We start from the raw sequence: 13,610 nt of genomic DNA on the forward strand, positions 1-13,610 counted from the left end.
TCTCAAAATATGCTCTCTCAGGTCAACAGGGTTCCGTAACTGAGGCCAAGCTGCACTATTACAACCAAATAATAGGCACTAGAGCATCAGGTAATGGATACAATTTTTTCAAGGAAAATGCAATGGATCTTCCATTTCACTCAGAGCACATGCCGAAGTCCTTACAACAGCCCTCCGAAAGCCATCCATGTGCCCATGTCAGCTCCTGGATGTTGCTGTTCCTCCAGCATTGACTTCAGGCACTCTCCGGCCTCAGGACCTTTGTCTCAACTGTTCCCTCTGCTGGAAATACATTCCTAGATATCAGCTCGGCTAATTCTCTCACCTGCTGCCAGCCTTAGCTCAACTCTTCCCTTCCCAACGTCTACTATCCTGCCCCCCAATTTAATGTGGAACCTGGACTACTCCTCCTCCCCTAACTCTCCTCTAATTGCATGGGGCCTATTCACCTGCACACTGTACTATAGGACATGCTCTGTTTATTAGCCATCACTCCCTGCTGGAGTGCATGGCTCCTCAGGGCAGGGACATTTGCGGTTTTGTTCATGGACATACCCAAGCTCCTGGAACAGTGCCTGGTCCATAATAGATGCTCAATTACCATTTCCTGAATAAATGAATGAATTTTAGTCTTTCTCCCATTAATCTGTCTCACACCCTTGGATGTTGCTACAAGTCTGGTAGCAACAAAAAAACAAATAAGTAGCAAAATATATAAATACATAAACTCAAAAACAAACATGTCTAGTTTAACATGCTTTTCTTCTCCAAAAAACAAAAGTAGGCATGATTTGCAGGTGCACTGAAATAAACTAAAAAATCCTTTCCTTCATTTTTATTTATCTTTAGGAATCTGGATTTTCCAATTAATTTCCACAAAGACAACGAATAAAAACAAACGAGGCAAAACCAGGCAAAAGAAATATACATTTAATTGTCAACATTACATCTGATTACAGGTATCTTTGCCTATGGTTTGCAGGCTCACTCTTTACATTAAACTTGGCAAATATACTAATCTTAGTTCTATCCATACAAAATGTGATTTCTATCATAGATTATACAATCTTTATTTCAATACAAAACTACTGAGTTTCTTCTATATGGAGAATTATCTTGTGACTTTGCAAAGAACTGGATCAGGCTATTTCTTTAAAAATATAAAGATATTAATAAAATACTGAATCTCTACATTCTGGGCAAGTGTATTTTGTGAATATAAAAATGGAAACAATAATTATATACAAGATTGTAATTTAATAAATTTTGAATTATGACAACACCTACACCTACAGAGAAGTCATATCATATCAAGAACACAGACTCTCATTAAGATTCTAAGCTATATATGTATAAAAAAACACCAAAAGAGCAGGCATGAAACAATGTTTGGAATAAATATTTTTAGTATCTCAAAACCTAATTAAGAGAAAAATTATCAGTACAAAGGATATTTGTACTACAAAGAAGATGAGACACTTCTAACTAATGTTCAATTTTTCGTGCCATTCAAACTCATAACTCTGCATGCAAAAGAAACAAGCCTGTGCATAATTCAGGCCAAATGATGAGGGGAAAGGGAGAGAGGGAGAGCTGATAATCACCCAGGAAATGAAGGAAAGAGGAAAGAGGTTAGCGAGAAGACCAGGAGCAATCAAACGAAGCTCATGAAAACTGTGGGTGAATATCAAGAAGGAAAATCATAAAACAATGTGTTACTATGAAAAAGGTCTTAAGTAATATACATAAATTCCAGATAATTTAGAGATATCAGATAAGCCTGCAAAGATCATAAATTAGACATCCATAGTGTTTATTTAGCAAATAGCTACTTCGATGAAATAGAAAATAACTACCATTCTGAAGTGCCCTAAGATCAAAATAGAGTATCAAAATAAAGATATGTCATTATCCTCATCATAAAATTATTCTGACCATATCATCCCAAGTAAAAGATTTGCTTGAGCAGTGTCAAAACAGAAATATAAAACATTATCTTCATGAAAACTACTTAAACTGATCTTTTAAAAACCTCTGTCATTACTTAACATGCTTAAAATACCAGGAGTAAAGTTTTATACTAAAATATTTCAATAGTTGCCTAAAACGCTGTAATAAAAAGTAGACAGAAAATCTTTATCTACAGTTTTTATTTTACCCTCTTTCTTCTTACTAAATGTATGTTAACAAAAAAAAACTCTCAAATGATCTAGACAAAAGCTTTTAGCTCAACACATAATTGCAAGAAAATTACAATAATTGTACCAATTAAAATAATCTTGAATGAACAGTATGTCATCTTAATGTTCCAATGGTTTATAGAGGGATCTACTTAATTAGCTTAAATTACTTTCCAGTGCTAGTATCAAATGTCATTTGTTAAAAGTTGAACCAATTTAGAAAATAATTTAACAAAGCAATTTTACCAAACATCAAGAACCAACAGTTTCTTCTTCAGCTGAATAAAGCAAGCAGATGTGTCATCAAATTGCTATAAAAATAAACGAGGATTTTTATGGATTAAAAAAAATGAATTTTACTACTAGCATTAAAAATACTATTTTGTGATTGTTTTTACCAAATCAGATTTCTTTAATAAAATAAATGAATATCAATTATATACTGCTGCTTTTTGTCAGCTGTAAATAAAACTTTTTATTATTCAAATGACAAGCAATAGCATCAAAGAACTCAGCGATGGTTAACTAGAAAGAGAATCATCTAAATTATTCCAACACACTCCAATATCTGGTTTTTCAGTATGATGATCAAACTGTATTCCTAAAGTTTTCATTCCAAATCATCTTATTATATTATATTTAATTATTTTAAGTCTATTCCTTATGAATTCTCAAAGATTCCTTACTATACCACAAAATACTCTTTGTCAGTATTTGTAGGCATATAAGACACACTTATTTTTCAACAAAAAGGGGGGGCATCTCAAATCACCCTAAATCCAACCTACTCGTGGATGGCAAGGCTGCCAAGGGCTGAAGTCTAAGTAATGGGTTGATTTTACAGCAAAACAAAGTTCACATCACCTCATTATACCTACAATATATAATAGTCTGTACTTACCTGAACAAAATAAAATATTCCCCTACAAAAATTCACTCCAATTTATTTTTGTTATATGATCAAAAATACTTACCTCCCTCAAAAATACTTGTTTCAAAAATGTTCTATTTCATAAGCAGGGTGTAAAAATTACTATTATTTTTAAACTATATGTTATATATTCTCTTTTGTCTGTAAGGTATATTTTAATTAACTTAAAAGTGTAAATCTTCAAAAATTTCCTATGAGGCTCAAAATGCTGGAAATTGGGACAAAAGCTGTAAAAGGTCAAGCAATTTTCTATCATCAAGGAAGAGCCATTTTAGCCTGATGGTGATAAAACTTAACCGGCTAATTGTTTGAGCTATCATATTTTTGCTTTTCTCTAGATCTTTCAAATGCATATGTTTTACCTATAATCAGAATTTAAGTTCCTCAACCCCGAAGTATTTAGGTGCTAGTGATATGCTGTATGTTAAGTCACCCTCACATGGTTTAGGAAAATATGTGCGTGTTTGCGTCTATGTGTGTGGACATGCATGTAGATATAGAAAAATACACAAAATATGCTGAGAGAGAATGAGTGCACAGGACACAGTGTGAGCGCAAATAATAAAGCAAACGAAATAAAACATTAACAGCAGATGGACCTGGGTAAAGGGTAAAGGGTGCTCTTTGTGCTATCCTCATTCTCGCAACTGCTTGTAAGTTTGAAAGTATTTTCAAAGAGAAAGAAATTTATTTAAAAACTAGGCATAAGAGGCTTCGGTACTTGTCCCTCTATTCACCCACCTCCCCAGCCAGCCCCTGTGACACAACAGCATAGAGACCAACCATACAGCCTCAACTCCTAGTCAAAACTCAAACTGAATACATTTTAATGAAGAAAATTAACTAGAGTGGATAAACAAAAATCAAGGGAAGTAATTAGGTCTCTGACACCTACTCATCTTAGTTTCTTTGAGAAAAGAAGAGTCAAGGTTTCAGGAAGAGATGTTATATCCAAATGATACTATCCCCAACATCCAATGAGCATGGCCTACAAACAGCAGATGCTTAATAAATTTTTGTTAGAATGAACTGAACATGGCTTTCCTAAAGGGCCTTTAAAACCTTTTGTTTATTTTCACATCTCTCCTACTTCTGTCTCCTGGGGACACACAGGCTGTCTTTCACACCTTCCCACCTCTTCACAGAACATGTAGGGGCCCAGCTCCTGGGGCTCCAGGCACAGTCCTTGAAATGTAAAATATTAATCAAAGTTTCTAGAATCCTGATATATAGCATACACCTACGAATTATAGTCAATTAAAGGAAGGCAAAGAGACTGACTTGAGTCCTATTCTGTACCAAAACCAAGACTGATTTGGACTATTCACTTTGTTTGAAAAAGAAAAGAAAAAGAAGGTATGATAGGTCAAATGTATCCCCCCCAAAGTTCACATGTTGGACATCTGATCCCCACTGTAACAGTGGTAAGAGGGTATTTGATTATGATATTTGAAAGATGGGGCCTTTGAGAGGTGATTGGATCGTGAGGATGGTGTCCTCATGAATGGTTTAATCCATTCATGAAGTAATGAGATACCATGGACTGGTGGCTTTATAAGGAGCACATGAGAGAGCTCTTGTGATTCTCTTGCCATGTGACATCCTGGTCACCACGGGATCCTGTAGAGTTTCCACCCAGAAGAAGGCCCTCACCAGATGTGCCCCCAGGACCATAGACTTTCCAGCCTCCAAAACTGTAAGAAATTTAATTTCTTTATAAATTACCCAGTTTCGGGTATTCCGTTATAAGCAACAGAAATGGACTAATACAGAAGGACAACTGAAAAAGGTGATAATAGTTTATTTTAAATAGGAAAAACTAATGTTTTTATGAAGATAAAGAAAAGTTGCAGAAGAAATAATATATTACAGCAATATTTGCTTCATAGATTAGTTGTTATTGGAGTTATAAGAAATAATTTACATTAAATCTCTTACAGATTAAATACACTAACTTGTAATATTATAGAAAGAAATACAGAACACAAAAATGTCAAAACTTTAGACCCTTACTTTCAAAAAATTTCAGTTTCTGAAATATTTCTGCCACTGCTATAGCTTAAAGAGGTTTCAATACTACGACAATGTTATGAAAGGCGATTCAGCAATTTAAGAGCATGGACACTGGGGCCAGAGTGCCTTGATTCAAATCCCAACTCTGCCACTTACTGGAGGTGCAGCTTTCAGCAAGTGACTTACCTTCTCTGGGATTCAGTTTTCTCATGTATAAAATGCAAACAATACTAGTACCTACCTCAGAATTGTGAGAATAAAAGTTAAAATGTGAAGCACTTACAACAGTGACAGACACATAAGATGTACATGGAGTCTGAGAGACCTGGACTGAAATATCAGCTCTGCCACTTAGGAGCCAAGTGACTTTGGAAAGTTAGTTAAACTTTCTGAACCTCAATCTTCCTGATTAATAATACGGAATCACCCTAAACACCTCTCTGAGCTTTGCAAAGATTCAAGAATACAAAGAGCACCTCGCAGAGTATCTAGTGTCAAAGAAGAAAGGTCAGGAATGCAAGCAACCTGTCCTTAAACAAGGACCCCTGTGAGACAACTAGCTCTCCTGTTCCCAAATTTTCAAATTTCTTGGAACCTAGAAATATATTCCTAGAGTAATATATTACTCTAGGAACAATACCAATTCAGACAGAGTCTAGGAAGTTAAAGCAGCCTCAAATTACTTCCACTACTGTTTCTTAAGCCATCTCTCCACTATCAAAGTTTTTTCTAACTTCAAATCCAGTTCATAGTTCCTAAATGAAGGCTTATCCTTTTCTCTGACATATTTTTATTTACACACAAATAGTAATACTACCGATTTCTCAAGGATAAATGTGTGTCAAAAGACTACCTATTGGGCCGAGCCTGTGGCGCACTCGGTAGAGTGCTGCGCTGGGAGCGCGGCGACGCTCCCGCCGCGGGTTCGGATCCTATATAGGAATGACCGGTGCACTCACTGGCTGAGTGCCGGTCACGAAAAAACGACAAAAAAAAAAAAAAAAAAGACTACCTATTATGTTAAATAGGACTTTATGTATAAATATACTATGTGAAAAATATCCCATTATTTGGTATGAATTATTATTAAGCAGTTAAAACTTTTTACAAGTTTTAACTTTAATAATAAATGGGCTAATCCAGCAAGCATTTATAATTATACAGCACCTGTGTTATTCAGGAAATAAAATTTAATATGTTACTATACAGTCAACAGAAACACCAATCATGGTCTCACAATAAGATGATTTCTAAAATATCAAGGACCATTTGCAATGCAGTACCACTTCTCCACAGGCTTACAGTAAATATGTATCACTGCATATACTGGGATACCTACTTGACACAGCACACATGATTTATACCACCCTTGATTTAAGTTAGCATAAATGAAACAGCAAAACCTAGAAGGGCTCAAATCTGTAGACTAATACTGCAACAATCCTCTACAATTGCAAAACCAGTTATTTACCTTAAAAACATTAAACAAAAAATATATATATAAAATAGGAATTAGAAAGTTAGGAAAACCATATAGTGACAATACTCAAAGGAAAGAAAAATTATTTGAAATCTTAAAAGTAGTAATATATGAACTATATACTAAAAGCTTTGTTAGAGTTAATATTTCATTTGTATTTTATGGTAGTTTCAATTGTAACCAATTTTATAAAACTGTTTGTACAGTTCTCTTCTATTACCTTTTTTCTAAGAGACAGTTTATTTAGAATAGCAGTTGAAACCTCTGAAGTTATTAAAGTTTTTTGGTAAACAAAAAGGATTACAGCCTTATTCGTGAATTTGACAAGATACTGGTAACTTAAAACTTTATATATCTGAAAGAGTAAGAACATGTCCAAATGAAGCTCTAAATTTTACATGATGGGATATATACTAATACAACTCCAATATTATAATGGGATTAATGAGAATGATTAGTTAAATCCATAAGTATACATTTTATACATATTCTTTCATATTCATTTTGTTTCATATGAGTTAATTTTTTTTTTTTTTTGAAAACTCAACCTAAGACAAAGTTAAATATAAAGAAGTCAAACAAAGTACCTTTCATAGATGGTTTTTAATGTCATTTGATCTGGAATACCTTCAGTCTCTTCCAAATATAATATAAGCCATGAAGTCCGGTATGGCCACTGCTCGGTAAGGTTGATCCAGCTAGCAAGCCTGTCCCAGTTGAAAGTAATCTGATTGGCTCTCAGTAATCGCCCTTTAAGGAATACAAAAACATTTTTAAATTAATAGGTATGTTATATTATGTCGAACAAGACATTCTGTATATTCACAAATAATTTAACTTTAAATTTCTAAATTTGTCATTTAGTTTATACTACAAATTCAAATCTAGTATTTACATGGATTCTAAAATCCAAAGAGCTGTACTTATGTAAAGCCTCTAGGGCTTAAACACAGTTCTGTTTCATTCTAAAGTAATTATTTTGGTCTGATTTGCCACTGATACAAAGAAGAGATACACTTCTTTGACCACATACACGCAGGCAAAAATCTCTCAAAACTATGTTATCATACAGTCTCAACACTGCTTGAAATCACATAGTAGAACAGTTTACCCATGAAGGGCCCAATCCTCTAAAGTACCATCTGCTAGGATCCTATCAATGGACCTTAAACATATCCAAACATGCTAGTCCATTCTTGCTTTATTATGGGTCAGTGTGCAATCCCATACACTTTCCTTTTTATGTACTAGGGAAGCCTATGAAGTAACCTACCAACTGAGTTATAATGTTTCTAAAATTTGTTATTTACATACTGTATTGAAAAGAAACAACCTTGTCTATTGCTGGGGTTTTCTGAGGACTATAATTCAGTGTTCTCCCACTGGGCATGCCTATCTGGACAGTTGTAGTACTCGAACTTTCAGAACGAATGATTTGTATCACTGCATCATTAGTCTCAACTTTATTTGGGAGGGACTCTGAAATACTGATATAAGTTGCTTTTTAACTTTTTAATTGTCAGTTTTACTTCATTATCTGTTTAGTTTATATCTAGACTAAGATATCTATTTGTTGTGGTTCGATTATAAATTATTCTTTTCCCTGCTACTAATAGATATAGATAAATAACTCCCCTATCCAATTCTTCCCATATATCCAGACCCTCATTCCCTCAGCTATACAAGCAACCTACATTTTCATCAATGGATTCTTTTTCCTGAAAGGTGAGATCTGTTCTGCTAGATCAGTGACAGGATCTTCACCTTCCATCCAAGTGAAAAATTGTTACAAGCATTTGACAGCTATGAAAACTCATAGGATTATCACAATCAATGATACCCTAATGCTGGAGATAAACTGCTTAACAAATTAGATATGGTCCCAGCCTTCATAAAGCTTATACTCAGTGGAGGAGACAAATAAATGAAATAAAAAAGTATGAAATGAATTAATCACAAATTGTGGCCAGAGGAGGAAATCTATTCTCAGTAGGGTATAAATAGGTTAACATAGAACTAAATGTTTAAAAAACAGGCAATGAAAAGCAAAGCCTTAAAATATGCTTGCAACACTGACAATATACTTCTTCTAGAACTTTTAAACTGAAAAAACTCATGAAAAAACTTTTAGAAGTAAATTGGAAACCTAGGTTACAACAATATATATAAGAAAATACAAATATTCATCCCATAATGATTGGATTTGATCTTCAAAATAATAACTCGGGGGAAGGCAGTGAACACCTCAACTCTAACCTCAGCTGATTTTTGAGTTTTTAAAATTCATTCATTCAGTATGTTAGTTACTAATGACATAGATAGAAGACTTGGTCCCCATCCTAAAAGGACGAGAGAGTGTATTGGGACAGATGGATAAATAAAAAGACAACAAAACTATGAGATAAGGGCCATGCCGGAGATACAAACATACTGCCACGTGAAAACAGAAAATGAGCACCAAATCCAGGAGCAGCAGTTGAGGGAAGGTTTCCTTAAAAATGTAACTACCAGAAATAAGCTCTGATGGATGCAAACACTCTGGTAAGGAAGGGCTGAGCCAAGAGAAGTGAAGGGTGTCAGGACATTCAAAAAAAGGCAACAGCAAGTGAAAGGTCATGAGGAACTGGTAGGTGTAGAGACCTGGAAACATTTTAAAGTATGAGCGAATAAAAGTAAGTTTTCTATCTTAAGAACATATCTAGCCTGTAATTAGTTAAGAAATAAAGCAATAGCAAGAGAAAAATTCTGTACAATGCATGTGCCTGTGATTATTTTTTAATTTTATCCTCCAAAATAATTCAATAAAACAAACTTGAAGCACATTTGATAGAATATAGCAGAATTTTTAAGTAGGAAACCACTCAACCAAATACTTACTAATATTTATCTACTAAAATCCCAAATTCTTTTCTGATATTAGCCCACCTATTGTATGACTTTCCTAATAGCAGCAACTACTTGCACTGTGTTCAACAGGTAACACATATTTTTGCACATAAGGGAATGGTGGCTTCAAGAGGTTAAGTAACATGGTCAGGGCTCAACTCCATGTATGTATTTTGCCTTCAAATTCTATCCTTTCCAATAAAATACATTTCCCTATAAATTTCCAGCTGTTACCCAATCAAAAACTTATCATGAAAACTACCAAAATTTCACTGAAATACAAAAGTTTAAATCAGTAAGTTACTTTTCAACATAACACTTTCACTTTTAAGCAATGAAACTAAGATCATAGCAGGCCTTATAAGAAACTATGAGGACTTACATTTTTATGTTCAGTAAAATGAGGACACATTACAGAGTTTTGAACAGAGAAATAACAGCTTCTATTTTAAAAGGATTGCTGTGGTTGCCATACGGAGAGGAGGAAACCATAGAGAGAAAAGGACAGGAGAAGGGAGACCAGTTAGAGAACTACTGCAATAATTAATATAGGTGAAACATAAAGATGTGCTGGATAAGAGTATTATGCTGGAAACCATGAGAAGTGGTCAGATTCTGGATATAGCCTGAAGATAGAGCTAAAGAATTTACTAACAGATTGAAGGTGGTAAATGAAAGACAAATATCAAGATTCTTTTGCTCAAGGAACTCCAAAAAGAGTTGAATTAATAGATGGGGAAGATTAGGGGTGGATTAAGTATGGGGCAGAGAATCAAAAGTTTATATATTAGATAATATTAGATATCAGATAGATGTGTGGAATACAGGGCTAAAGATTCATATTTGAGAGTCTTTGGCATATAGACACTATTTAAACCTTTGAGAATAAATGGTCTCACCAAGGGAGCTGATCTACACAGAAAAGAAGAGAAAGAAGAGCTCCAAGAACTGGGCCCGAGGGCATTCCAATGCTAAATGGTAAGAGGACAGAAGAATAAGCACCAGTGTGGCAGGAGGAAACGCCAGTGTGTGTGTCATTCTGGAAGCCAAAGGAAGAAAATGTTTCAAGAAGGAGTGATCAACACATTGTAAAATGCTGCTAATGGGCTCAAATGGGATAAGAATTGCCTTGGCAACTGGATTTTGTAACATGGAAGCCACTGGTGACCTTGAAAATGCAATTCTGCCAAAGTACTGAGAGCAAGAGATTACTGGAGTAGGTCAGAGGGAATCAAGGGAGAAGAATGAGACATAGAGACAGCTCTTCCAAGGAGTTTTGCTGAGAAATGGAGCAGTAGCTAGAGGCAGAGTAGAGTCGAGAGGTTTTTCTTGGGAAGGGATAAAAAATCTGTTTGGGTTGCCAGAGTACTTTTTGAGTCAGGAGAGAGTGCTATCTCCTTCTCATGGTCTTGTTCCATGGCACTCATCACTGCATGACATTACATCTTCTGGTCTTCCCAATTAAGGCAGGAACTTTACCTTGCTTCTTGCTTATCTCTGCAATGCCCAAGACCAGTACCCGGCATAAGGGAGAGACACTCAACATACATTTGCTAAATGAGTACATAAATGTAGATAATATACTAAAAACATTTCCATTGTTACACGTAAGTATAGTGAGGCTTGAGACCTCATTTCAAGGGATTTAATTACCAAAAATATTGTAAATATATTAGATACAACCTCACTTGCAATACAATTCATAGCATGAATCCAACATTAATATAAAATAAAATTCCAGTATAACTATCATAACAGAGTTAACAGTACTAGTATATATTACAAAGTGCCAATCAATAACCATGCAAAGAAAGAGATACATATTTCACAAACTTAAATTACAAGTATTTATATGACTGCCCTCAGGCTAATTAGTAAGGAAGAATTAAAAAGTAGAGAGAATTCCATGCAAGGAATTCAGACATAGGACAATAATCCTCAATTTTATTGCCAATATTTTTTATTCAAAATATCATATGAATACTAAAACAGAATAGCAGCATATAAAATCTGAAATTCAACATTTTAAATTATAAGTTAATCATACTCAGTGATACAAATTAGCATAAAATTATCTTCATACAAACAGAAAAATTAAACCTGAGATGAAGTAAAAGATTTTTAAATTTGCAAGTTTTAAAATAACCGTACAGCTGATTGGTTGATTTCCATTGTCAAACCTAATACTGACTTCATTAAATACACTTATTATAAAGCGACTATTCAGCAACGTAAACACATAAACACAATACATCCCTTTGTTTCTGAAATTAAATTGCTTTGTTAATGTTAAAGCTACCACAGACAATAAAAAACAAAACTCACCTGTCACAGAAACAATATTAAGTAATCTTCTCATGGTCTGAGGACTGATGTCACTGAACCAGTCCTCGGTAACAAGGAGTTTTGTCAGATCAAAGGACATCTGCCGAGTGACGGTCCGCTGCATCTGCCTTCTTCGGTAGGTGTCCTGAAACAGCGCACCACCAGTGAGAATGTGTCCAAGAGCGTAAGGCTTTCTGAGAAGTTAATAGATGTTTACAACAACAACAAAAAGTCCAAAACTTCAGTCAAAGAGGAATATTACATAGTAATAAAACCATTACTATATCCCAGAGGCAGAATCCTCACAGAGCAGTTATGAGGGGCTAAATTAGCAGCAAGCGCTCTGGTGTAGCTGCAGCTGCATTTTGATTTATAGTTGTAGTGTTAGAGAAAGCTCTATGCCTTTAAAGATCATTATATTCAAACCCTGTGGGAGCTCAGTATTTATAGGAACCCTGAAATAAAGCAAATAAGCCCTTGTCTGGTTTCAAGGATTCAACATTTTGATTTTTAGTTTAAAGAGTGTGACAGTTATGTCACAGGCACAGCTCTAACTGTCCTCACATTTCCGTAAGAATTGGAGGCACTCTACTGGGTGGGGCACAACCAAGCTGTGTTCTCCTCTCAGGCCCTGACGCCAGGGAGTGAACAGCAGATACAAGCATGGGGTGCCCAAGAAGCCAGACTCCCAGAGGAGAAATTCAAAATGGTCAATCACACCCTCCTCTGAATATAGTGCTATCTATCGTCATTCATCATATTAATTTTGCATCCATACCTGTAAAGCATAGAGGCATAAAATCAAAATGTCAAAATGTCACTGAAGACATTTTTGAAAAACTAAAATGTCCAAATTTAATGGTAGTAATCCAGAAAAAAATAATGCCAATGCTGCCCAACTCAGCTGTTCCTAACTGGCACTACACCACAACCTCCCTGCAAGTGGACATCTTCCTGTCTTCTGTATATGGACATATACACAGAACACGCCCTTGCTACATACAAACAAGATGCGGGAGGACAGGGACAACTGAAGTGTTGGACGAGAGGTGGCTGGGAAGGGCACAAAATCACTACATGGGTACAGAAAAGAGTACACATCCCACAAACATTAGGGAAGGAAGAGCAATAGAACATAAAGCCAGGAGTCTTCTCATGCTGCAAACCTCTTTCTCCCCTATGCTGCGGGGGCAACGGGCATCATCCCAACCTGACCAGGAATGAACATGGTGGTTCCCAACCCCGCATGAAATCATTTGGCGAGCTTTAAAACCTCACTCTCAGAAATTTCGATTCATTTGGTATGGGGTCTGGGGTAGCACGTGGGCTGAAAACAGGCTGGAAGAGGACAGGGACTCCTTCCTACACAATGTACAGCTGTTACGGCTCTGGGTGCAGACATTCCCTGAAACACCTAAAGCTGAAAGGAAATTCAATAAGATTTACTTGAACAGCTTAATGCAATATTTATAAAAGATTATTTAAGTGGCATCACCTGAATTTTATTTGAATAATAACAATACAAACATTTAGCTCAAAATAAATGGCATCCTACCCTTCTATTGAGAGCTGTCTTGCTACCGAGTTTTGTCATCTCCCCAAGGCTGTTTTGCGAAACTCTTCTGTCAGCATCTTCCTGTATCCCTTAAGGAATTAATCAAGAGAACACCATTTGCACTAAAATTCTACTGTACATGATACTTAAAGAGATGTGAAATAACGACAATATTTTTCAAGGTAAAAAGAGAGTCACCATATAAACTACAAAACTACTTCAAACCCAAAGTACTTTGGG

At 35.4% G+C, this 13,610-nt stretch overlaps 1 protein-coding gene across 7 annotated transcripts in view; it reads right to left on the reverse strand.

Annotated features, from left to right (window-relative positions):
- The window catches only part of KIDINS220 (kinase D interacting substrate 220), a 105,169-nt gene that overhangs the window by 34,981 nt on the left and 56,578 nt on the right, over positions 1-13,610 (reverse strand). For all 7 annotated transcript variants that reach the window (XM_063077672.1, XM_063077671.1, XM_063077676.1 and 4 more), the window contains exons 20-22: positions 13,371-13,459; positions 11,816-11,960; positions 7,192-7,354 (exon numbers count right to left, since the gene is read on the reverse strand). In XM_063077672.1, the coding sequence (XP_062933742.1) occupies positions 7,192-7,354; positions 11,816-11,960; positions 13,371-13,459 (397 nt within the window). The remainder of the gene's footprint in view (positions 1-7,191; positions 7,355-11,815; positions 11,961-13,370; positions 13,460-13,610) is intronic.

Source organism: Cynocephalus volans, chromosome 14, assembly GCF_027409185.1.
Source record: "Cynocephalus volans isolate mCynVol1 chromosome 14, mCynVol1.pri, whole genome shotgun sequence".
Classification (NCBI taxonomy): Eukaryota; Metazoa; Chordata; class Mammalia; order Dermoptera; family Cynocephalidae; genus Cynocephalus; species Cynocephalus volans.